Source organism: Carassius carassius, chromosome 36 (assembly GCF_963082965.1).
Source record: "Carassius carassius chromosome 36, fCarCar2.1, whole genome shotgun sequence".
NCBI lineage: Eukaryota > Metazoa > Chordata > Actinopteri > Cypriniformes > Cyprinidae > Carassius > Carassius carassius.
This window is the reverse complement of record NC_081790.1, coordinates 21,962,467-21,987,759: the sequence shown is the minus strand read 5'-3', so window position 1 is coordinate 21,987,759 and position 25,293 is coordinate 21,962,467. Positions and strand designations below refer to the sequence as shown.

Sequence of the window (25,293 nt, the reverse complement as noted above, 5' to 3'; positions counted from 1 at the left end):
AACAAACCTTGAACCAGCTAATTAAGGTGTTCAGGGCTACTCGATAATTACAGACCGGAGTGTTGGAGCAGGGTTGGAACTGAAGTCTGCAGGACAATTTAGCTCTCCAAAAGCACAGCTGGAGAACAGTAGTCTACAGTATTGCTTTAACACCACTTGCGTTTATATTTTTATTCAGAATTTCACAACAGAGATTAAGATTAGCTTTTCATTTTTAAAACCCCACAGTTAAGCTCCACGACTAATACACACCAACCTTAGCACTTCATAACCCAGGAACTCAAAGAGTCGACACATACTGTCTCCAATAATTGTGGACCGCAGGTGACCCACATGCATCTCTTTGGCAATGTTAGGTGAGGAGAAGTCTACAACAACCTAAAAAAATACAAATGAGGTTAAAGACCACTGGATAAAACTGCATTGTAGTTTATATCACTACGTTTTGATGCATTTCACCACTACAGTAATACTCCTACCTTCTTTTTCTTCTTCAAAGATGGAGGCTTCACTCCATTCACAAGCAGGTTTGAGAGGAGTTTAGAGACAAACGTCCTCTTGAGATGAACATTGATAAACCCTACAATCCAATATGAACTTCATTATTTATCAAGCAGGGGAGAAAATGGTCTTGGTATTTATGACATTCTGAACAAACCTGGCCCTGCGATTTCTGTTCTCTCAATTAACTCATTGTTGGGAATGTATTGGACAATCTTCTCTGCTATCTCCCTGGGACTGACCTTCTGTCCTTTAGCTTTCATCATCTTAAAACAAATACATTCAAGCATGTTTAGAATGACAAATAGGGAGAAACAGAAGAGTTCACCCAAAAATAAAACTGACCTGAGCCATTGCCATGGCACTATTACACTGGTAATCACCAAACTTGGCCTGCTGGTTAGGGGTCACCGTAAGTGGCGGATTCTCTATGCCAGGGTAGGCAGTATTGATGGCATCCCCAAAGATCTGTTGCAAATGCTGGTTGATGTTCAACATCGCCTTGTCGTTTTGGCTCATCTCTTCTTGTAAACTCTGAGGAAACACAGTGGAAAAAACACAGATTTAATGACTGAATTTCAATCATGATGTCGTCTAATGAAATCAAATACACATAAGATAAAGACAATGACTGTGCTGTGATTTCGGCTATATTTGCATGTAGAACAGAATAAGAAGTGACAGTGACTTGTTTAACCTATAGCGCTGCTCCTCAGCTGCTCACTGAACAGATCAGATGCAGAGAGAGGTGCACGCGCACTTGGAAATAGAGACTTCGCGCTCGTGTGGCAGTACTGGCGAGTCTTAGAAACTAAAGGTTTGTCCAAGAAGTCGCTAGATTTGTCGCTAAGAGCTTTTTTTCCTGAAAAGAAGTCGCTAAAAAATCTGACTTAAGTCCCCCACCTATGTTATCCATATAGCTAAGGAAACATATATGACTGTTTCTCTTGATGCTGAAAAGGCTTTCAATTGGGTTGAATGGCCATACCTATTTGATGTATTGAAAAAAATGTGGATTTGGTGCAGCATATATTGACCTAATTCATCACTTTATAAATTCCCTAAGACAAACATTGTTTCAAACTGAATTATCTCTGCCTCATTCCCTTGTACAGAGGATGTAGACAAGGAAAACAGCAGTGTTTCATTCATGAATGAAAGTGTGTTTTTGAACTAATCTAGTTAGTCAGTGAGTCATGATTACGCATTCATAAAGACAGTCACTTGCTTCATTCCTAAATAAATCAGACGTTCAAACGAATCGATTGAATTAATAATTTAGTGCTAAAATCAGTGACTTGCTGCCAATTACTGGCAGTTTCAGTTTAATTTTTAGGTATAATTTCAGTTACTTAAATAATGTAATATTTTTGTATTCATTAAATGTCTGGAAATGTACATACAAGCCACTTTTGTGTTTTTCTGTGCACCCTCTGTAGTACATTTTTATTATTATTATTATTATTATTAACACTAATCTCATATGATTGGCAGTGTTGGGGAAAGTTACTTTTAAAAGTAATGCCTTACAATATTGCTTTACTCCCTAAAAAAGTAACTAAATACATTACTTACTTTTTATGGAAAGTAATGCGTTACATTACTTTTGCGTTACTTTCACGTTACTTTTTAAATATGAGCAGGGCTTGATTGTTTTTAATATAAGAAGTTCTATTTATAGCAAATGTAAAAGCCCTTTCACACCAAAAAGTGTAATGAATAAACCTCAGGCTGAAGGAAAAGTAAATTCACGTCTGTACAGTAGAACACAGGAGAAGAAGGTTCAACACTCTTCAGCAATAAAAAAAAAAAACAATGAAGCACAATTGTTAGTTTATCTAAAGTCATTTTTTAATTATTAGTATGGTTGAACTGGATTTTTTATTTTGTATTTATTTTTTTAAGTTATCTGCAATTATGGGATTGTTTAAGGGTCAAATTAAACATTTATCCCAAGATACCTGATTTGACAGGTATTTAGCAAATCTGTTATTCAGGTAAACCAGTGTATAAAACAATCTCTAGAATCTATGAAGCTCTGATCTCAAGTCAACCTTTAGATAATGCAGACAAATCCAAAATTAGATGGGAGCAGGATAAGGGGATAAGAATCGTTGATAACCTATGGGGTCAATAATGTAAAGATGGGGTCACTTCAACCTTGAATTCCAGATATAGATTAATCAGTTAAATTTAAATAAATTTAATAACAGTATTTCACACCTTTGCTTCAGATGTGGTCCAGGAGGAGGACGATTTTTACATTTTACCTAGTTGTGTCCGAAAGTGATGGTGTTTTGGGTGCAAGTATGTAACATTATATCACACATTCATGGAAATAATTTTCCAGTGGACCCAGAGGTGTGTTTACTAAGTAATTCTACCAACTGTAGCCTCCTTCATAGTCAAGCAGTTAAGTTGACTGAAATGTTTATAATAGCTAAGAAATGAATCGCTCTGAAATGGAAAGCAGACAGTGATTTAAAGTCCATAAAGATGAAAATTTTAGTACAGGGGTCTTCAACTAAAATAGTTTGAGGTCCAGTAAATGAACTTTCCTCACCAGCCGAGGTCCAGACAATTATGTACTGCACGTAAAAACATAAATTGACGGCTTTCGCCAAACTAAAGAAATTAGTGTAAATATTTGTTTTTATTGAACAAAATATGTTATCGTGTATATTGAATAATGTCTCTTATGTATATAAGCATAAATAATCCTTTACAAATCGATGACCTTTTAATGCTGTTCTGTTACTGTATGTCCTTTCAGTTGCTTTGGTACAAACGATCTAAATTTATCCAGTAACAATGTCTGACAAAAGTGCAAAATGCATCTCTAAATCTGCACAACATGCATTGCATTCATTTCAACATTAACAACTTAAAAGGAAAACTTAAGTTTCTTTTCTTGATAGGTAAACACATGATAGGTAAAAATTAATTGATCAGAAGCAAAGAAGCCAAAGAGGTCATTAGGAAGATTTTTCAAAGGAAGTGAGGCAACTCCTTCAACTGTACCCACTTTGTCAATTCATCATCTACACTTCCCCAATCTAAGTAAGGTGGCAAAAAAGTATCTCTGCATACCAGCCACTAGCTTCCCATCAGAACGAGTTTTCAGTTCAGGAGGAAACATTGTTACATGCCTCAGATCCTGCCTGAAACCTGAAAAGGTAAACATGCTAGTGTTTCTTAGTAAGAACCTGCAGTAAATGCTTATGCATAGAGAGTGACAGGACAAGATCCCTGAGAGAAAGATCACATACAGTGAGCATGAGTAAGATTCATATCTATAATGCAATGAGCACACAAGATACACAGCCTGCTGATCCATCACAAGAGGAAGAGCAGGGCTTGGACAAGGCACTTATTTATGCACATGGCATTATTTAACATTTGTTTACAAGAGATGCAAGTTATTTTCTACTTTTAAGATGGCAATATTTACAATGTTTTTTTTACAAGAGATACAAGTTATATTTTATTTTAAGATGGCAATATTTACATAATTTGTTTTGTTTACAAGAGATACAAGTTATATTTTATTTTAAAATGGCAATATTTACAATAATTTATTTCGTTTACAAAAATAACTATTTTTAAAAGTTCATTTTCTACATTTTTAGGAAACTTTCTTTTTACATTAAAACTCAAATTTATTTCTTTATAAGACGTTTTTATTTCAAGCATTGTATGCTTTGATTTAATTGTTTGAAATATTAATAGGCATTTGTGTTTCCTTATTTTAGAATCACAAAGATAGGATCATGCACTCTTTCATTAGAAACAGATTTACATCGACAACAGATTTACATCGGCCGTGTTTTGTCATTATTCTGATGAAGTTTGAAGCAAATAGAGTAAAAATAAGATGCCGAATTCAAAGCATTTTGAAAATGACTCACTTCCTGCTGCCAGTTGGTGGCGCTATAATGTTGACTCTAAATAGTCACATATATACGATCAGTATCATACAACGAACAAACAGATGAAGTTTGATGTAACTCAGGCAATGTATGTGGATGTTATTAGGCATTTCCTGTTTCTAATTTTTTGCCCTAATTTCAATGCCTCACCACGGGCAAACAGTTCGAGATATCAAAAATCCCCTGGCAATTTTTCATCTTCAATGTCTCGAGATCATGTTCACCGTGTTTCTTGGTGAACGTGTGGAAAACCTCAGAGGAGTATTTCAAATTCCAGAGCATGCTTTTTTTAAACAGCCCTGAATAGCTGACTTCCTGTTGGGTGGACCTATGACATGAAAAGTTGTTCGGCTCAATGGGATCTATAAGTGTACTGAGTTTCATTTAAATACATGCAAGTGTGTGTGAGCTATGGTTCAAGATTTCTGACTGTGTTCCAGGGGGCGCCGTAGAGCCCGTGTGCCACACCCGGGTCCCAGTCTCTGCGGCATCCTGATGACCGCAGATTCCAACGTGTGTGCCAATTTTCAAGAGTTTTTGAGCATGTTAAGGCCCCCAAAACCCCCCGTTTAGACGAAAGAAAAATACAAATAAAAAATATAGCTGCAAGCAGCGATGGCGGGCTCAAGCCATCAAGATCCCGGGAATCTATGCATAGGCAGTCCTAATGGTAACAGTCCTTTGTGAGCTCATCTAAAGTGAAGACTATTTATACATTTAAAGCATTCACAAAGGAGATTTAAAGGAACATTCATCTACCAAATTAAAAAGTCAGACACAACACAGAGGGATACAGAACACAGAAATATTTTTTCAAGATGGATAAAATGAAACTGTACAGTTGTACACTTGATAAAAAAAAAAAAATATATATATATATATATATATATATATATATATACACGTGTGTGTGTGTGTGTGTACTGGCTTTCCAATGCCATTGATAATAGGGGTGAGCAAGTTTAAAACGCGTACTAACAGAGTCCATGCAGACGGATGTAGATGCATGAACAAATGTCTTTCTTTATTACTTGAACTCCATTAAAAATGATCTCAAACTTCTTGTGTCCTCTCCTTGTTCACATGTACAGACAAATCCATACCTTATGGACTGCATACAACCAGAATCCACCTTGAGAGCAAGTCTGCAGTGCACTCAAAAACTGTGCTTCCCAAATACCAACACACACTTGCTGCTCAGGTTCTCTAATTAAACATAGCCACAGCACCACCCAGTGGACAAAACCTTTACCATCCCCAAAATGGCTCCTACTATACATATATATATATATATATATATAATATTCAAGTGTACGGTTTCCTTTTAATGCATATTGAAATAAATATTTCTTTATCAATCTGTGTGTTTGTTTATTTTTCTTAGGAAGATAACTGACCTTTTACTCTCCTTTTTAATATATGTCCTTATAAACCAAGAAAAAGTTATTTATAGCTGTATTTATAAGCTGCTTACTAATGACTATTAATGCTGGGACAAGACTTTATAAAGCATGAACTGACTATTTACTAATGAGTGCAGTTATTATAAAGTGTTACCAAAGCATTTGTGGAAGTTCTGCTTGCATTACAGCTTCGTCTTGATCTGTGAGCTGAACAGATTTACTGTTACATCCATGAGATTATGTAAATTCAGATACATGTCATGTCACAGGGTGTCAGAGGTCAGTATCAAATGAGTTTGAAATTATTATTTGCAGCACAAATAAGGTTTTTTAGGATTTTTTAAAATCTTTAAAACTGTCAGAAAAGGATAAGGCCTAAGATATTTCTATGTGAGTGACTAAATTTATTTTTGTTTTTATAATTATAATACATAAACTATGAAATTATACAAAATGTATAAAAAAGTAAATAAATAAATAAATAAATACGTACACACATAAAAAAAGCAGCCAAGACGAATGAGTTTCCTTTTTTATATATATATATATAGATTAAAATTGAAGACAGAAGCAGCTGGTAAATGCGGTTACTTAATATTCAAATCCAGTAGATCCACTTCAAATTTATTTCTCAACAGTTTATGTTCACGTGGCTCTTTTCGTTTATATTCGCCAAGCTATTATGTATTTTGAAATAATCTTGTCCGTGATGTGTTCGTTCGTACGACGAAAGGCAGAATCCTGCAGCTCGAGAGATATAGGTTATTGTGCCAGTCGCGCTTCAAATAGTCTTTCACACATAAACGGGTCACAAACACCTGCATTTAGCTCTTGTTGTGTTATAATGGGTGTATTGTGTGCATTTGTGGTAATATTTTATTTTAAAAAGCTCTTAAACAAGAATAAATTCGTTAGTTTTGAACTCGACACTGTACGCGCTGATCGGAGCAGTGATTTCATATAGGCAGCCACAAATATTTCATTTTCACACAAACAGTTAAAAAACATCTGAATTTAGCTCTTGGTGTGTTCTAATTGGTGAATTGTGTGATATCGCTGTAAAATTTTATTTTTAATAGCTATAAAACAAGAATAAACTTGTTTTTCTGAGCTTGTCATTCTACACGCTCCTGCTCAGAGCGGTGATTCATCTCTCGTATTTCTCACTTATCACTGACCACACATCAATTATTAATGAGCCCTGAGCCGGTAATAATCAAATATGTTGGTTTAGCTTGTCAGTATGAATTAAATCTAAGTATGTATTTGTATTTTAACCGATTTAAAAGTGAAACTAAAAGTCCGGGAATTGCACCTGTAGGGGCGCTATTTCTCTCAGACACTGGAAGTCTAAGCACATACTCAAACAGAGGGACAGAGTGAGATGAGATGTCTGACAGTTTTTTAATTTTCTGTTATCCATACAATGTTGTAAAGTCATGAAACTATGCATATTTCCTCAGAATGACTTTCATCTGTATGAAAAAAATTTTTGTCGTGTTTGGAAGCTGCAATTTAAAAATACAATACAATTAATGATTCCCTTTTTACGGTCATTTCAAAAAATCACCACGGCAAAACCATTCAAGCTATCCAAAATCCATTCACAATTTTAGTTCCTCAATGTTTTTTCAACATGTAGACACAGCTTGGTGTGTCAAGTGTACTTCTCCTCTGAGCAGTATGCATTAATTCACAAGCTGAATTTTCCCAAAAATCCATATTCAAGTCAAAATAGCCAACTTCCTGTTGGTTGTAGCTGATGACTGTAAATTAGAAAGTTGTCCGTCTTGATAAGAACAATATACGTACCGAGTTTGGTGTCTGTAGCTAAAACTAACCCCCCCCCACTTTTGACAAAACGTGGCGCTATAGAGTGCCTTTTCCACGCCCTTTTAAAAGCTTTTTCCAATATCTAGCTATCAATAATGCTAATATGCGTTTTCAGTTTCAGTTTTTTTTTCTGGTGATTAAAGAGAAGTTTAAGTCTCTCTCTCTTTCTCTCTCTCTGTCTGTCTGCCACTCAGCTCATGCCCATCCCCCACTCTCACACACATACACACACTCAGTCAGCACACATACATTCCTCAAACAGAGGGACAGAGTGAGTTGAGATGTCTGACAGTTTTTTAATTTTCTTTTAATCATACAGTGTTGTAAAGTCATGAAACTATGCATATTTCCTCAGAATGATTTGATCTCTGTATGAAAAAATGCTTTTAAGTGTTTGGAAGCTGCAAATTAAAAATACAAGACAATTAATGATTCCCTTTTTACGGTCATTTCAAAAAATCACCACGACAAAATCGTTCAAGCTAACCAAAATCCGTTCGCAATTTAAGTTCCTCAATGTTTTTGCAACAGAGGAAAAGTTCACTATACTCACCAAACTTTGTCTACATGAGGAGTATACATTAACCATTAAAAATCCATATTCAAATCAAAATAGCCGACTTCCTGTTGGTTGTAGCTGATGACTGAATTAGAAAGTTGTCCATCTTGATAAGAACAATATACGTACCGAGTTTGGTGTCTGTAGCTAAAACTAACCCCCCCACTTTTGACAAAAGGTGGCGCTATAGAGTGCCTTTTCCACGCCCTTTTAAAAGCTTTTTCCATTGTCTAGCTATCAATAATACTGATATGCGTTTTGAGTTTCATGTAATTCTGAGGTTGTTATCTGCCTCAATCACCATAACAGAATATTCAAGTTTGACACGTTGCCGTGGCAACAATATATAAGATATCAATATCCCCAGAACAGATTTACATCGGCCATGTTTTGTCATTATTCTGATGAAGTTTGAAGCAAATCGAGTAAAAATAAGATGCTGAATTCAAAGCATTTTGAAAATGACTCAATTCCTGCTGCCAGTTGGTGGCGCTATAACGTTGACTCTTAATAGTCACATATATACGATCGGTATCATACATCGAACAAACCGATGAAGTTTGATCAAACTCAGGCAATGTATGTGGATGTTATTAGGCATTTCCTGTTTCTAATTTTTTGCCCTAATTTCAAAGCCGCGCCACGTGCAAACCGTTCGAGATATCAAAAATCCCCTCGCAATTTTTCATCAGGTTCCAATGTGTGTGCCAATTTTCAAGAGTTTTTGAGCATGTTAAGGCCCCCAAAAACCCCCGGAAGATTTAAAAAAAAATAAAAAAAATAATAAGAATAATCCTTAGAAGAACAATAGGGCTCTTTGCCCCTTCGGGCTTGAGCCCTAATAATTAAAGCTGCGAGCAGCGATGAACGGGCCCTCGCACCCGGACTCACCGGCAGCGAGTGACTTTAGTAAATAGGTGAACGGTGAGAAATATGCGTTTAAACTCATAAATATATGTAGGATATATCAATGTTTATTCCATATATGTGCCAATCTTCCTGTTGCCAGCAGGTGGCGCTATCATTATAATGGAATATTGGCCTTCAGATGTGTTCAGGGCAGGACTCTTATCGAACATGTGAAGTTTGGGGAAGATTGAACATTTTATGCCTGAGTTACAACAACTTCTCTTGCTGTGGCGAGACATCAAATTTTGTCATGGCGCCATAGACATGCCCTTGAACAAAAACTCAAGATCTCCACAACTTAACATTGCACAGGCCTTTACATTAGACTGACCACAAAAAATACATTAATGTCAAAAAATTTCTAGGAGTAATTTGTCGCAGCATAAAAGATGTCACTTCCTGTGGCCAGCAGGTGGCGCTATGACTATAACTGAATATGGGCATGTAGATCTGTTTAGGTCAGGAGTCTTATCAAACATGTGAAGTTTGGGGCAGATTGGACATTGTATGTCTTGAGTTATAGCAACTTCCTTTTTCATGGCGAAACATCTAAATTTGTCAGGCTGCCACACACACGCCCTTCGACGAAAACTCAAGATCTTCGCAATTTAACATCGCAAAGGCCTTTAGATTAGGCATACCAAATATGGTGTTGATCTGAATGAATCTCTAGGAGGAGTTCGTTAAAATACAACTCATGGAAATGACAAAAATGACACAAAATTTGCACATAAAATTAAAAATAACCGACTTCCTGTTGGGTTTCGGATTTTGCTCCAAGAGACTTTTTTGTAGGTATTGGAGAGTTACATGTATATACCGATTTTCATACATGTACATGAAACGCAGCTCGAGTCGCACACCGCTGAACATGTATAGGTGGCGCTGTTGAGCCATTTTGCCACACCCACTTTTGAAACCTATATCAGATGTAAATTTTCGCCAGTTCTGAGGTGTGTGCAAAGTTTCATGACTTTGAGCATATTTAGGCCCTCAAAAATGCGATTCATTTTGGAGAAGCGGAATAATAATAATAATAATAATAATAATAAACGGAGCAATTCCAAGAGGGACCTCGCACCATCGGTGCTCGGGCCCTAATAATAATAATAATAATAAACGGAGCAATTCCAAAAGGGTGCTCACACCATCGGTGCTCGGGCCCTAAATATAGCTGCAAGCAGCGATGGCTGGTTCAAGCCATCATTGCAAATGCCACCCCGGTGGCATCGGGAAAACTGTGCCCAGCGGGCATAAGCATTTACAGTAACCCTCTGGCAATCAAGTTTTAAGGGATACGGGCAGTTAAAGGGTTAATCCGACCCATCTAGACTTTGAAATCACGTACACAGAACAATATATATAACTTTAGTAACACTTTATTTTAATATATATATAAAATGTATAAGGTGTGCATCGTAGCTGACACATAAATGAACACATTACAATTGTTTTATGACTGCAAGTCTTTCTCCTCAAATGCTATTGAGCTTCAAATTTGCATTTGAGCCCATGTGAAAAAGTAGCATAATTTACATATGACTTATATTTTGTTTTAATAAATATCAAACATTCAATTTAATTGTGCATGTAATAGCACAATATAGTAGCATAATAGCCGTCACCTAGATGAACAATTACAGTTGTTTTTATGACTGTAACTCATTCTCTTCAAATGCTACTGACTTTGGAAAAATGTATAACAATATCACATGTAACTTTAGAGACGGTCCCTAAATTTGAGACTCTCGAATGTCCAATGTCAAGTAGGGCTGCAACTAACGATTATTTTGATAATCGATTAATCTGTCGATTATTTTTACGATTAATCGATTAATCGGTTTATGTAGTTATATTTTAGTTTTTTCCATTTTTCCCCCCAAAGTAAATTATTAATAAAGGGTCTTTATCATTCAGCATAGATTTTTAAGAGATTTTAATAATTTTGCATTGTCATATCCTCATAACAAATATACCTGGAGTTGTTTTATTATGTGTTAGTGATCCCTTGTCAAACTCTTCTGCAATCAAAACACTGACCCATACTCTAGCAAATTTCACAAGGAGATTTCAAATAATGTTTTCACCATGGCAGTCCTTAGGGCTCCTAAAGTAGTTTAACATCCCGAACGAAGCTTATTAAGGAATCTTGCAGAACATATTTTCACGAAGAATAAGGATAAAACAGAATAAGATTGCAGTGCGTTGTATTTTATTATTTACTGGGAAACAGCTTTATAGCTTATGCTGTGAAATTGTAAACAATCCTTCGAATAAAGTGCCAATGGCATGAAACCTGAATGGAACTCACAATTTAAAAGTAAAATCCATCAGAAGGTTGTCCAGAAAAAACGGACACACAAAAAACCTGCTGTGTGAAAAAGAGCAGTGAATACTTAGGAAAAAAAGTGCATTTCAAATATCTTTAAACATTTACCTCTCTCATTCAGTCATAATTAGGCTGCACGACTGAATTATGAACTGGTAAACGACAAACTGATCACAGAACATGTTTGTAAAGCTTTAAATGTTAACTGTTAAAAAGCAATGTTATCAGCTTTTACAACTAAACATTTGCAAACAACATTGTACTGGAGAATCTGCACAAATAAAAGGCTTAGGGGCCGTTCACATATCGCGCCTAAAACGCTAGGTGCACCCATAGACTGTGCGCACCGCTTTCTCCTCCTTTCCAAAGCGCTCGTGCAGAAGCGCCCCTGAGGCTACATTGGAAATAACGAACATGAGCGCGCAAAAGACGCGATATGTGAACGTCCCCTTAAACAGTTCAGTAGTGCAGAGTTTACAGGTTACTCTTCTTTTTTTAAAGGCTCAAAGTAAAGTTCTCCCACATCACGCTGAATGCTGCAGAGACGCCGTTCGGGAAGCACGTGACATAAAACGAGGCCAGCTATTGGCTATTCGCTACTTCTCCTGTTGTACTGGCTGAGTAAATCCTCCGGTGGCTCATTACTGCCACACTTTGGTCACCGCAGATCTGAAATATGCACGAAATAAGCCGCTTACGGCAAATAAATTATTTAGCAACGAATCGATGACTAAATTAGTTGACAACTATTTTAATAATCGATTTTAATCGATTCGTTGTTTCAGCTCTAATGTCAAGCCAACTTTATGCCTTTTTTTTTTTTTTTTTTTTTTTCTCTGTGCCGGATTGATGTCCTTTACCCAGGCATAGATGTCCATCCATCATTTACGAACATTCAGCCGCAAACATGAAGTGGGAGCGGTCGCGAGCGCGGATGTGAGAATGGCGCATGTTTCTTTTGTGTGTGTTTTGAGCAACTGGGATGGTGCCCCCTCTGGGAGTTGGTGCCCTATGAAGACTGCGTACTCTGCATATAGAGAGCGGCGGTACTATCTGGAAGATATATTCCTCAAACCATCGTACAAGAGGAGGTGATGCTAGTCCTTCAAGAATCACTCAAAACCTGTTCATAAAATCGGTTCATGAAAGCCTATATATAAAGTCTTAATATATAGTATTCCACAATACGTCGTGCTATTCTAATTAAGTCATTTTTTAGGATCTTTTATGTCTCTCAGAACCTGACACATTGTAATTCTGAGACTCCAGGAAAGTTGCAGTTCTGGAAAATGGTGGTACTGTAGACTAAATGCTCCCTGATAGTGTCTCACCTAATTCTTCACTTTTTTTGCTGTCCAGTGGTCATGTCTTTGCAATTAATGTAGTGATGTAATTTTGAATATTTCTCATGAGGATCTAATAATTTAGTTTTTTTCAGTCTGAGTGAAATGTCTTTTTTGGCTCATTTTATCAGTAAAGGAAAAAGTGCCTAATAATTCTGCACACCTGAATATAAGGAGTTTGTTTTTCTCTTCCAGTCTTCATGGTCAACTACGTATATATCACACTCGTTGCCTTCTCTAGTGCAGCTCAACCAATTCACATCCAAATCGTCAATATTTGTGATATCACAAATCCCAGAAAATGCTTGTTGTAGTCCAAACAATTTGTTCATTGTAGTTTTTAAAACGTGATTTTTGTTAAATAAAATCTCCTTTTGAATTGGACTTTCAGCTTTGTAACTTTGCAGAACTTTTTTATGCTGAAACAGCAACATTACAGACTAACTAAAGTTGAAAACGTGAAAAAGCATAATAGCACTCCTTTAATAGGCATTATTATGCAATTCATAAATACAGCTATAAATATTTTTTTATTAAGCATATATATATATATATATATATATATATATATATATATATATATATATATATATATATATATATATATATATATATATATACACATATACATATACATATACATATATACATATATACATATATATATATACATATACATATACATATACATATACATATATATATACATATATATATATACATATATATATATATACATATATATATATATATACATAAAGTATGAAAATACAATGATTGAACTGTAAGGATCAATATATCATTTATAAATTGCATTATTTACAAACCAGTTATTATGGAGTTGTCAGTGGTTTATGAGATCATTAAGAAAGTGAAATTAAATGATTAATTAATTATTTTATTGTAAATTTATAAATCTTATTTAGACACATGATAATAGTTGGTCAGTTTGTCAATAACTGCTTTATTGACACATATTCCAGCTGTAATTCATGATAAAGTCAAGTTTTTATAAAACATTTAGTAATTGCCAGCTATCAATTTTTGTGAGCTCATCTAAAGTGAGGACCATTTATACATTTAAAGCATTCACAAAGGAGATTTAAAGAATCATTGATCTGCCAAACTGAAAAGTTAAACACAGAGGGATAAACACAGAAATATTTTTTCAAGATGCAAAAAATGAAACTGTACAGCTGTACACTTGTTAAAAATATTAAATATATACTTATGCAATTATATATATATATATATATATATATATATATATATATATATATATATATATATATATAAATTCAAGTGTACAGTTTTCTTTTATTGCATCTTGAAATAAATATTTCTGAGTTCTGTGTTTATTTATTTTTATTTTTTTATTTTATTTTTTTTTTTTTTTAGGAAGATTACAGCATTTAATCTCCTCAAAATAAATGTGCATATAAACCATGAACAATTTAATTATAGCTGTATTTATAAAATGCTTACTAATGACTATTAATTTTGGGAGAAGGCTATATAAAGCATGAACTGACTATTTACTAATGCTTAGCTAATGAGTGCAGCTATTATGAAGTGTTACCAATGCATTTACTAATGATAACAAATGAGACATTTAAGTGTTACCAAATCGTTAAATAATATAAAAGTGTTTTGTTATGATTTTATTGACCTACAAGCATTTGTGAAATAGTTTTGCTTGCATTACAACTTTGTCTTCATCTGTGAGCTGAACAGTTTTACTGTTACATCCATGAGATTATGTAAATTTAGATAAATGTCATGCCAAAGGGTGTCAGAGGTCAGTATCAAATGAGTTTGAAATTATTATTTGCAGCACAAATAAGTATTTTTAGAATTTTTTTTTAAATTCCTGAAACTGTCAGAAAAGGATAAGGCCTAAGAGTTTTCTTAAGCTGTAATGAAAACAGCACAATTAGCACAATTATCCTAAAAAAAATTTAAAATACAGTTTTTTTTTTCTGGTGATTAAAGAGATGTTTAAGTCTCTCTCTGTCTGTCTGCCACTCAGCTCATGCCCATCCCCCACTCACACTCACACACACTCAGTCAGCACACATACATTCCTCAAACATTGGGACAGAGTGAGTTGAGATGTCTGACAGTTTTTTAATTTTCTTTTAAATCATACAGTGTTGTAAAATCATGAAACTATGCATATTTCATCAGAATGATTTGATCTCTGTATGAAAAAATGCTTTTAAGTGTTTAGAAGCTGCAATTTAAAAAATACAAGACAATTAATGATTCCCTTCTTACTGTCATTTCAAAAAATCACCACGACAAAACCGTTCAAGCCAACCAAAATCCGTTCGCAGATTTAAGTTCCTCAATGTTTTTGCAACATGTAGACAAAGTTTGGTGAGTATAGTGAACTTTTCCTCTGAGGAGTATGCATTAAATCACAGCTAAATCTTTTCAAAAATCCATATTTAAATCAAAATAGCAGATTTCCTGTTGGTCGTAGCTGATGACTGTGAATTAGAAAGTTGTCCGTCTTGATAAGAACAATATACGTACCGAGTTTGGTGTCTGTAGCTAAAACTAACCCCCCCACTTTTGACAAAAGGTGGCGCTATAGAGTGCCTCTTCCACGCCCTTTTAAAAGCTTTTTCCATTGTCTAACTATCAATAATACTGATATGTGTTTCGAGTTTCATGTAAATCTGAGGTTGTTATCTGCCTCAAAATCACCATAATAGAATATTCAAGTTTGACACGTTGCCATGGCAACAATATATAAGATATCAATATCCCCACAACAGATTTACATCGGCCATGTTTTGTCATTATTCTGATGAAGTTTGAAGCAAATCGAGTAAAAATAAGATGCTGAATTCAAAGCATTTTGAAAAGGACTAGCCCTCCAGGCTTGAGCCCTAAATATAGCTGCAAGCAGCGATGGCAGGCTCAAGCCATCAGTGCGAACGCCACCCCGGTAATATTTTATTTTAAAAAGCTCTTAAACAAGAAAAATTCGTTAGTTTTGAGCTGGACAATAAATAAAAAAGCCCCCGAGACGTTGGAAAAAAATAAAATAAAATAATAATAATAATAATAATAAAAAATAATCCTAAGGAAAACAATAGGCCTCTCGCCCTTTGGGCTTGAGCCCTAATAACAAATAATCCTGAGGAAAACAATAGGGCTCTCGCCCTTTGGGCTTGAGCCCTAATTAAGGCAAGTTTATTTATATAGCACATTTCGTACACAATGGTAATTCAAAGTGCTTTACATAAAAGAAAGTAAAATAGTAATGAAGAAAAATAATACGAATAAAACAAGCAATTTTAAAAGTTTTACAATTATTAAAACTGTACTTATTTAAAATGAATTTAAAACAGTTAGAAAATGATTTTACATAAAATAAAATAAAAAAAACAGTGAAAATATATATTGCAATCAGTTCGGACATTGCACAGTGCTCATTCAATAAATGCACAGCTAAACAGATGAGTTTTAAGTCTAGATTTAAATGTGACTAGTGTTTTAGCACATCTGATCTCTTCTGGAAGCTGATTCCAACTGCGGGCGGCATAGTAACTAAAGGAGGACTTCCCTTTGTTTTGTGTGAACCCTTGGTATTTCTAACTGACTCGATCCTAATGATCGGAGTGCTCTGTTAGGTTTATATTCAGTGAGCATATCTGCAATATATTTCGGTCCTAGGTCATTTAGTGACTTATATACGAGTAAAAGTACTTTAAAATCAATCCTAAATGTAACTGGAAGCCAGTGTAAGGACCTGAGGACTGGTGTGATATGCTCAGATTTTCTGGTTCTAGTCAGAATCCTGGCAGCAGCGTTCTGGATGAGCTGAAGCTGTCTAATGGTCTTTTTGGGAAGGCCGGTGAGGAGCCCATTACAATAGTCCACCCTGCTGGTGATGAAGGCATGAACAAGTTTCTCCAAGTCTTGGCTGGAAACAAAAGATCTAATTCTTGCAATGTTTTTTAAATGATAGTATGCTGATTTAGTTACTGCTTTGACATGACTACTGAAACTAAGGTCTGTCTCCAGAATCACACCAAGATTCCTGAATTGATTTTTAGTTGTTTGACCCCTAGAGTTAAAGTATGCATTCACCTTGAACACTTCATCTTTGTTTCCAAATGCAATGACTTCAGTTTTTTCCTTGTTTAACTGAAGAAAGTTCTGCCACATCCAACTATTAATTTCATCAATGCATTGGCAGAGGCAGTCAATTGGGCTGTAGTCATTTGGAGATAAGGCTAGGTAAATCTGGGTATCATCAACATAGCTGTGATAGGCAATTTGGTTCTTTCTCATTATTTGACTTAGGGGAAGCATATACAGGCTAAACAAGAGCGGTGCAAGAATTGACCCTTGTGGGACTCCGCATGTCATGGACGTCCACTTAGACTTATGCTCTCCTAGACTCACATAATAACCTCTCCCTTCTAAGTATGACCTGAACCATTTGAGTACCATCCCAGAAAGCCCGATCCAGTTTTCCAGTCTCTCTAGTAGTATGTTATGATCGACAGTGTCAAACGCAGCACTGAGATCTAGCAATACCAGCACCGATACTTTTGCCAGAGTCACAATTTAAGCGAATATCATTTATTATCTTAATGAGTGCTGTGTCTGTGCTGTGATGCGGTCGAAAACCAGATTGAAAATTGTCCAGGTATCCATTTGAGTTTAAGTATTTGTTCAGCTGATTAAAAACGACCTTTTCTATAATTTTACCTATAAAAGGAAGATTAGATATTGGTCTAAAATTGCTCAAAATGGTGTTATCAAGATTGCTCTTTTTCAGGAGGGGCTTAACAACTGCATTTTTTAAGGAGTTTGGAAATGTCCCAGGAAGAAGTGAGGCGTTCACCACTTCTAAAAGATCTGCTTCTAAGCAGTTAAGCACATTTTTGAAAAAAGATGTGGGAAGTGTGTCAAGATAGCAGGTTGACGATTTTAGGTGCTGCACTATGTCTTCCAGAATTTTGCTATCAATTGCTTCAAAAATCGACATAGTATCTTTTTTATATTGTGGCCTAATCTGTCTGACCTCTGCATTACTTGAGGATGTGCTAATCGCCTTCCTGATATTGATGATCTTCTCAGAAAAGAGGGATGCAAACTCATTGCATTTGCTGTCTGAGAGCATTTCACTGGGAATCTCACTTGGGGGGTTTGTCAGTCTCTCAACAGTGGCAAAAAGAGTACGAGTGTTATTTAAGTTACTGTTTATAAGGTTTGAGAAGAAATTCTGTCTAGCTGTGGCTAGTTTCACATTAAAAGCATGAAGGCTGTCTTTGTAGATGCTATAGTGAATTTCAAGTTTTGTCTTCCGCCACATCCGCTCTGCTTTTCTGCATTGTCTTTTCATAGTCTGAACTGCCGTTGATCTTCTCCAAACTGATTTCTGTCTGTTTGTTTCCTTACTGATTATTATTGGAGCAATATAATCAATAACATTCTTAACTTTTGAACTGATTATTATTGGAGCAATATCATCAATAACATTCTTAACTTTTGAGTTGAATGAATCAAGGAGAGTATCAACAGAGTCTTTAGAAATGCTTGGTGTTAAAGATATAGCCTCCATAAATGGTACATGTGTGTTCTCGTTTATGCATCTCCTTCTGACAGAGACCGATCTAGATTCAGTTGTAGCAGACATCAAAATATCAAAGAAAATACAGAAGTGATCAGATAGTGCTATGTCCTTAATAACAATGGATGAAATGTTTAGACCCCTACTGATGATTAAGTCTAGAGTGTGTCCACTTTGTGTGTGGGTCCATGCACATGCTGAGTCAAGTACAAAAAAAGTGTTTAGAACCGTTATCATTTCTTTTGTAGTTTTGTTTTCTGAATTATCTATGTGAATATTAAAATCCCCTGCAATAGCAAAACAGTCAAACTCTGAGGAAATCATTGATAACATTTCTGTGACCTCTTCAACAAAGGCTGGAGAGTATTTTGGAGGCCTGTAAATAATAATAAACAATGCGTGGAGCACCTTTCAGCACAATCCCTAGATATTCAAAAGACTAGTACTAATCAAATGACACTTGCTTGCATTGATAGACATCTTTAACCAGTTAACCTGCACCCGATGCCCTCGTCCTCAAAGCCTCTTCCACACGCACATGCCAGTGATTATGAATAGATTAAATGAAACAGGACAAATTTAATCTTGACAAACTATGTATCATTATAAAGATCTAAGCCTCAAGCATCGACGACAGATCGGTGTTTTTCAATGGAAAGCTTATAAAGACTGTATTTGCTACATTTGTGTAAGCAGTTCACATAAAAAAAAAAATTAATGAAAACGCTGTACATACCAGATCCGTCGTAATAAGGAGTCATAAACATCCACAGCTGTAAATCCCGGTTTAGTTAGAAAGGTAAGGGTCCACTGAACGACATCTCATGAAGCACGTTTAGTCCAACGAAGCAATAACGTTGTAATATGGATCATAATTCCTTTGTTTACATTTCATTTCTTCAGCGACAGAACTGTCTGCGTCCATTATGGAATAACTCACGGTCGAAAACTGCGTCTTGGTAGTAAAAACACGGCACGGTTTTGCAGCGTACAGTGTAACAAACAGTATGAGGCGATCCACCGGAAAAAAGAATGAATGAAAAATAGGCGGAAAATAGTTTATTTGAATTTGGCGCTCTCTTCCTCAGAGCAGGTGACGCGCTCTGACGCACCTGTCAGCTGATGGAGGCGGAACTTACAGCGATCGCAAATTCCTTTCTTTCTTTTTATTTTAGAGAGTTTTTATATATGTGAGAGTGTGTTTTATGTTGAATGTGAATGTATCTGCATGATTACCATCTGTTTGAGTGCAAATCAGCCCAAATCAGCTCGCTATTACTGAATGGTCACGGTTATCAAAGTGAACGCGTCTATATGAATAGGGAGAGTGGATTATTTACTTCGGCACATTTGTGTTATTACCATCTGTATAAGTGGCCATCAGCACATCAGCACTTATTTGCATCGTAATTCATTGTAAAATATGCATTTCTAGCAATCTCAGGATGTTCTATATTGGCAAACAATGTTAAATCTTTTTTTATTTTTCTTATTATTCTTATTTTTCTTACTCAAATTATTCTCATTGTATTTTTCTACTGCTCAAATAAATAATTTATATGATGTCTAAGTTTATGTCTAGTGTTTTATAATTGAAAAAAAACTATGCAGTGGTATGTTTACTTCAATACTATTGGGAAATATATTTTCTTATATTTGGGGGGGTGGGGGGTGTACACAGTCTCAGAAAAATATTTGCAGGAGTCTCATTTTTCATGATATTTTATTCAGATTTGAAATAGAAACTCATGAGACATGTGGCTTTCAACCCATTACTTTTCTAGATTGCTCCAGGACTTATTTCATGTATTTTTATATCAAATAAAAAAATATTTAAGAGTGGTAAAAAAATTCAGGGCACTTTAGTGTCTATAACTTTTAATATTTTTGAGCATTATCAAATCTAGTTGATAAAAAGTGAAGCCCAAAGGGTCTTCTTTCTAAAGACACCACAATTATGTTTGTAACACACTGAAGTAGGAAACTATTACAATTATAAGTTAGTTAGAGCACTTTCAGCTACGAGTCCCATAATGGAGGGTGCTGGCTAACAGGTTAAATATAGCAGCTACACCCCCACCTCTCCTAACAGTCCTGCAGACACTCATGTATGTGAAGTTAGTAGGGTCTGCTTCATTAAGGACTGTTGCATTGCAGCTGTCTTCAAGCCATGTTTCGTTTAGAAACATAAAATCCAGATTGTTTGTGGTTATAAAGTCATTGATTAGAAATTATTTATTTTTTAGTGAGCGAATGTTTAAAGATGCTAACTTGATGGCTGTGCTTTGTGTCTTTACATCAATTTTAGTTTGATGCATAATAGGCCGCAGATTAGATGAGTTTGCCCTTCGGCTTGAGATGGCCTTAGACTTTCTATCACGTGATAAAACTGAAATAGAGAAAGCTACAGGCACACTGGGTTCCCGCTTGTTCAGTAGGCATTTGTGAATGTTGCTGTTATTATAGCGGGGACCCGACACATATCACTGAGAGCTGCTATCAGTTGTTTTTGGTTCACCTTCAGCAGATAGAGGGTTTGGGCCCTGGCGTTGTGGCAGTGGTCGAAGAGCTCTTGCATGAGCAGGGACCACAGGCTTTGGTGGTTTTGGGGCCTGCCGTTTTTTTTGTGATATCTGCGGGCTTGCAGCAAATGAGTGAGAGAGTTTAGTCCCAGCATACACCAATTCCTCCATTTTCTGTGAGAAGCACAGAAGTGGAGATCCTGGAGAAAGTGATAATGTGTCTGGTGAGATGGGCTGTGTCTCTGGTGTTTCCGGTGGCTGTGATATGTTGTCCTGGCTTCCCTGGCTGTTTTCCAGAAAGTAATCCCTGGGTGCTGAATCTTGTAGCTGTTTTGATACATCACAGTCAGTCTGTGAGGAGGTCTGTGGGCAGGGCTCAGTCGGGATAGTGTCCATGAACAGTGCTTGTTTTGGCTGTTTGGTGTTATCAGTGTCCTTGTGGGATATGTCAACCACATGATGACTCGGACCCGGTGTGTGTGTTCTGAATGGATTGACACACTCTGCTGAAGGATGACGGAGGGAAAAGTAGATATTGTCCTTAAACACTCTAGCACCAAGTTTGTTTGGGTGGTGGCCATCCGGTTTAAAGAATTGTCTATGGCCCCAGAAAGGATTGAAGTTGTCAATGAAATTCACTCCTTTTATATTACAAGATCTTTGTAGCCATGTGTTCAGCCCAAGCAACCGTGAAAACATATTTGTTCCCCTTGCTGGGAGTGGTCCACTGATGAACGACTGAACTTTGAGTCTTCGAAGTGTTTCAAAGAGTTCACTGAAGTCCTTCTTAAGGAGTTCTGACTGCTCTTTCCGAATATCATTCTTCCCCACATGGATGATGATTCGATTTGCAGTCTTGTGCTTCATCAGAATGTTCTGAAGTTCCTTGTTCACATCAGAGACCATTGCTTGAGGAAGGCAGCATGTTGTTGTAGTCCTGCTACGGATGTTTCTGATAACAGAGTCACCCACTATCAGAGTCCTTGGCTCGACTGCGCTCTGAGCTGAAAGCCGCTGTCTGCTCGTCCTTGAGCGCCTGTTATTAGCGATGTTAGCTGCTGGCTGATCAGATCCATGTTTAAATACATTTGGGGATTCCTCACCCACATTCATTAATGCTTCAAATCTGTTCTCAAGATGTATAGGGGGTGGTTGAATGCCAGTATTCACAAGCCTTGTCATAGTCGAATCTGGGGTAGAGGAAGCTACGGCAGCAATACGAGAAACTCGTGACAATCTGATATTTCGTTTTCCTTTGGGTCTCGCTCCCTGTTTGTGCCATCGATTAGTGTGGCGATCAATTTCGGCTTGTTCCTCTACACTTGGTATAAACTGTTGAGATCCATAAGATTCATGGGACTCACCGGCTGTATGCTGAGAAGATCCATGACGACGATCTGGTAAGTGTTCCATCTGTTTTGGAATTACAGCAAGTAACTTTGTTTCAAGAATCACAATCCTTTGTAGAAGTTTGCAGCAGTTCATGCAACAAGTAGATCCAACAGGAGGCATTTTTTCTCTCTTCTGTTTGAATGTAGGCAGTTGTTTTCCCCTCTCTGGAATGTAAGCTGCTGGCAGTGGGAGGCAAAGTTTTCTATTTGTAGTATTATTCCAGTCCCAAAGAGTTTTTAGTTTTAGCGTTTGTGCCAAAAAATCTGTTTTTTGAGCACTGTGCTGATCTGCTGATGTAGAAATCTTAGAAAATCAGAGAAAAGTACAGAAATAAGAAGCAAAGCGCAGAGCAGTAAGCTAGAACGTCCGAACGGTAGCAAAGCCGGAAGCTTAGTCTTCTAAAGCTGCAAGCAGCGATGAACGGGCCCTTGCACCCGGCTCACCGCCAGCGAGTGGCTTTAGTAAAAAAGTGAACAGTGAGAAATATGAATTTGAGTTGTAAATATAAGTGGAATATGTCAAAGTCTTTTATCTCTGCCAATCTTCCTGCATGATGTTTCCGATTGCCAACAGGTGGCGCTATGATTATAACTGATTACTGGCCTTAAGATGTCTTCAGACTCTTTCCAAATATCTGAAGTTTGGAGAAGATTGGATATGTTATGCATAAGTTACAACAACCTCTATTCCCATGGTGAGACATCAAATTTTGTCACAGTGCCATGGACACACGCCCTTTAAGAAAAACTCAAGATCTCCACAAGGTAACATTGCTAAGAACTTTAGATTAGGCTGACGAAAATAAAATGTTGGTGTCATCAAATTTCTAGGAGTAGTTTTGTACAACGTAAAACATGTCACTTCCTGTTGCCAGCAGGTGGCGCTATGGCTATAACTGAATATGGGCATGTAGATCTGTTCAGGTCAGGATGTCTTATCAAACATGTGAAGTTTGGTGCAGATTAGACATTGTTTGTCGGAGTTATAGCAACTTCCTTTTTCATGGCGAAACATCAAAATTTGTCAGGCCGCTACGGACACGCCCTTAAACGAAAACTCAAGATCTTCGCAATTTAACATTGCAAAGGTCTTTAGATTACACTGACTAACTTTGGTTTTTATCTGAATAAATCTCTAGGAGGAGTTCGTTAAAGTACATCCCCTGAAAATGGCAAAAACGTCAATTTTTGCTGAGAAAATAAATAATAACTGACTTTCTGTTGGGATTTGGATTTCGAAACAAGAGTTCCGATTTTCGTACAAGTACGTGAAACTTAACTCAAGACGCACTTCGTTGAAAATTTATAGGTGCCGCTGTCGAGCCATTTTGCACACCCACCTTAGAAACCATAACATACCTAATCTTTTGCCAGTTCTGACATGTGTGCCAAGTTTCATGACTTTGAGAAAGTTTCAGAAAAAAAAATAATTAAAGCTGCAAGCAGCGATGAATAGGCCCTCGCACCCGGGCTCACCGGCAGCGAGGGGCTTTAGTAAATAGGTGAACGGTGAGAAATATGCATTTAAACTCATAAATATAAGTGGAATATATCAGCGTTTATTCCATATATGTGCCAATCTTTGTTACCAGCAGGTGGCGCTATCATTATAATGGAATATTGGCCTTCAGATGTGTTCAGGCCAGGACTCTTATCGAACATGTGAAGTTTGGGGAAGATCGAACATTTTATGCCTGAGTTACAACAACAACTCTTGCTGTGGCGAGACATCAAATTTTGTCATGGCGCCATGGACACGCCCTTTAACAAAAACTGAAGATCTCCATAATTAAACATTGCACCGGCCTTTAGATTAGACTGACCACAAAAAATACATTAATGTCAAAAGATTTCTAGGAGTAGTTTGTCGCAGCTTAAAACATGTCACTTCCTGTTGCCAGCAGGTGGCGCTATGACTATAACTGAATATGGGCATGTAGATCTGTTAAGGGCAGAAGTCTTATCTAACATGTGAATTTGGGGCAGATTGGACATTGTATGTCTGAGTTACAGCAACTTCCTTTTTCATGGCTAAACATCGAAATTTGTCAGGCCGCCATGGACACGCCCTTTAACGAAATCTCAAGATCTTCGCAATTTAACATCGCAAAGGCCTTTAGATTTAACTGACCAAGTTTGGTGTTGATCTGAATAAATCTCTAGGAGGAGTTCATTAAAGTACAACCCCTGAAAATGGCAAAAACAACGGCAATTTTGCAGAGAAAATTCTAAATAACTGACTTCCTGTTGGGATTCGGATTTCGTACCAAGAGACTTTTTTGTAGGTATTGGTGTGTTACATGTGTGTACCGATTTTTGTACATGTACGTGAAACGGAGCTCGAGGCGTGCTATGTTGAATGTGTATAGGTGGCGCTATCGAGCCATTTTGCCACACCCGATGGAATATTGGCCTACAGATGTGTTCAGGCCAGGACTCTTATCACACATGTGAAGTTTGGGGAAGATCGGACATTTTATGCCTGAGTTATAACATCTTTTATTCTCATGGCGAGACATCGAACTTCGTCACGGCGCCATGGACACGCCTTTTAACGAAAACTCAAGATCTTCGCAATTTAACATCGCACAGGCCTTTAGATTAGACTGACCACAAAAAAGACATTGATGTCATAAAATTTCTAGGAGTAGTTAGTCGCAGTGTAAAATATGTCACTTCCTGTTGCCAATAGGTGGTGCTATGACTAACTGAATATGGGCATGTCAATCTGTTCAGGTTCGGAGTCTCATCAAACATGTGAAGTTTGGGGCAGATTGGAAATTGTATGTCTGAGTTATAGCAACTTCATTTTTCATGGCGAATCATCGAAATTCACCAGGCCGCCACAGACACGCCCTTCAACGAAAACACAAGATCTTCGCAATTTAACATCGCAAAGGCCTTTAGATTAGGCATACCAAATTTGGTGTTGATTTGAAGAAATCTCTAGGAGGAGTTCGTTAAAATACAACACATAA

The 25,293-nt window shown here is 36.6% G+C and overlaps 2 protein-coding genes across 2 annotated transcripts in view; one reads left to right on the top strand and one right to left on the bottom strand.

Annotated features, from left to right (window-relative positions):
* Positions 1 to 25,293, top strand: part of sgcd (sarcoglycan, delta (dystrophin-associated glycoprotein)) — a 1,159,024-nt gene that overhangs the window by 797,921 nt on the left and 335,810 nt on the right. The gene's annotated exons all lie outside the window — the stretch shown is intronic.
* Positions 1 to 25,293, bottom strand: part of rars1 (arginyl-tRNA synthetase 1) — a 96,975-nt gene that overhangs the window by 61,261 nt on the left and 10,421 nt on the right. Inside the window, exons 3-6 of the mRNA XM_059526665.1 lie at positions 847 to 1,035; positions 659 to 767; positions 480 to 580; positions 257 to 378 (exon numbers count right to left, since the gene is read on the bottom strand). Of these exons, the coding sequence (XP_059382648.1) occupies positions 257 to 378; positions 480 to 580; positions 659 to 767; positions 847 to 1,035 (521 nt within the window). The remainder of the gene's footprint in view (positions 1 to 256; positions 379 to 479; positions 581 to 658; positions 768 to 846; positions 1,036 to 25,293) is intronic.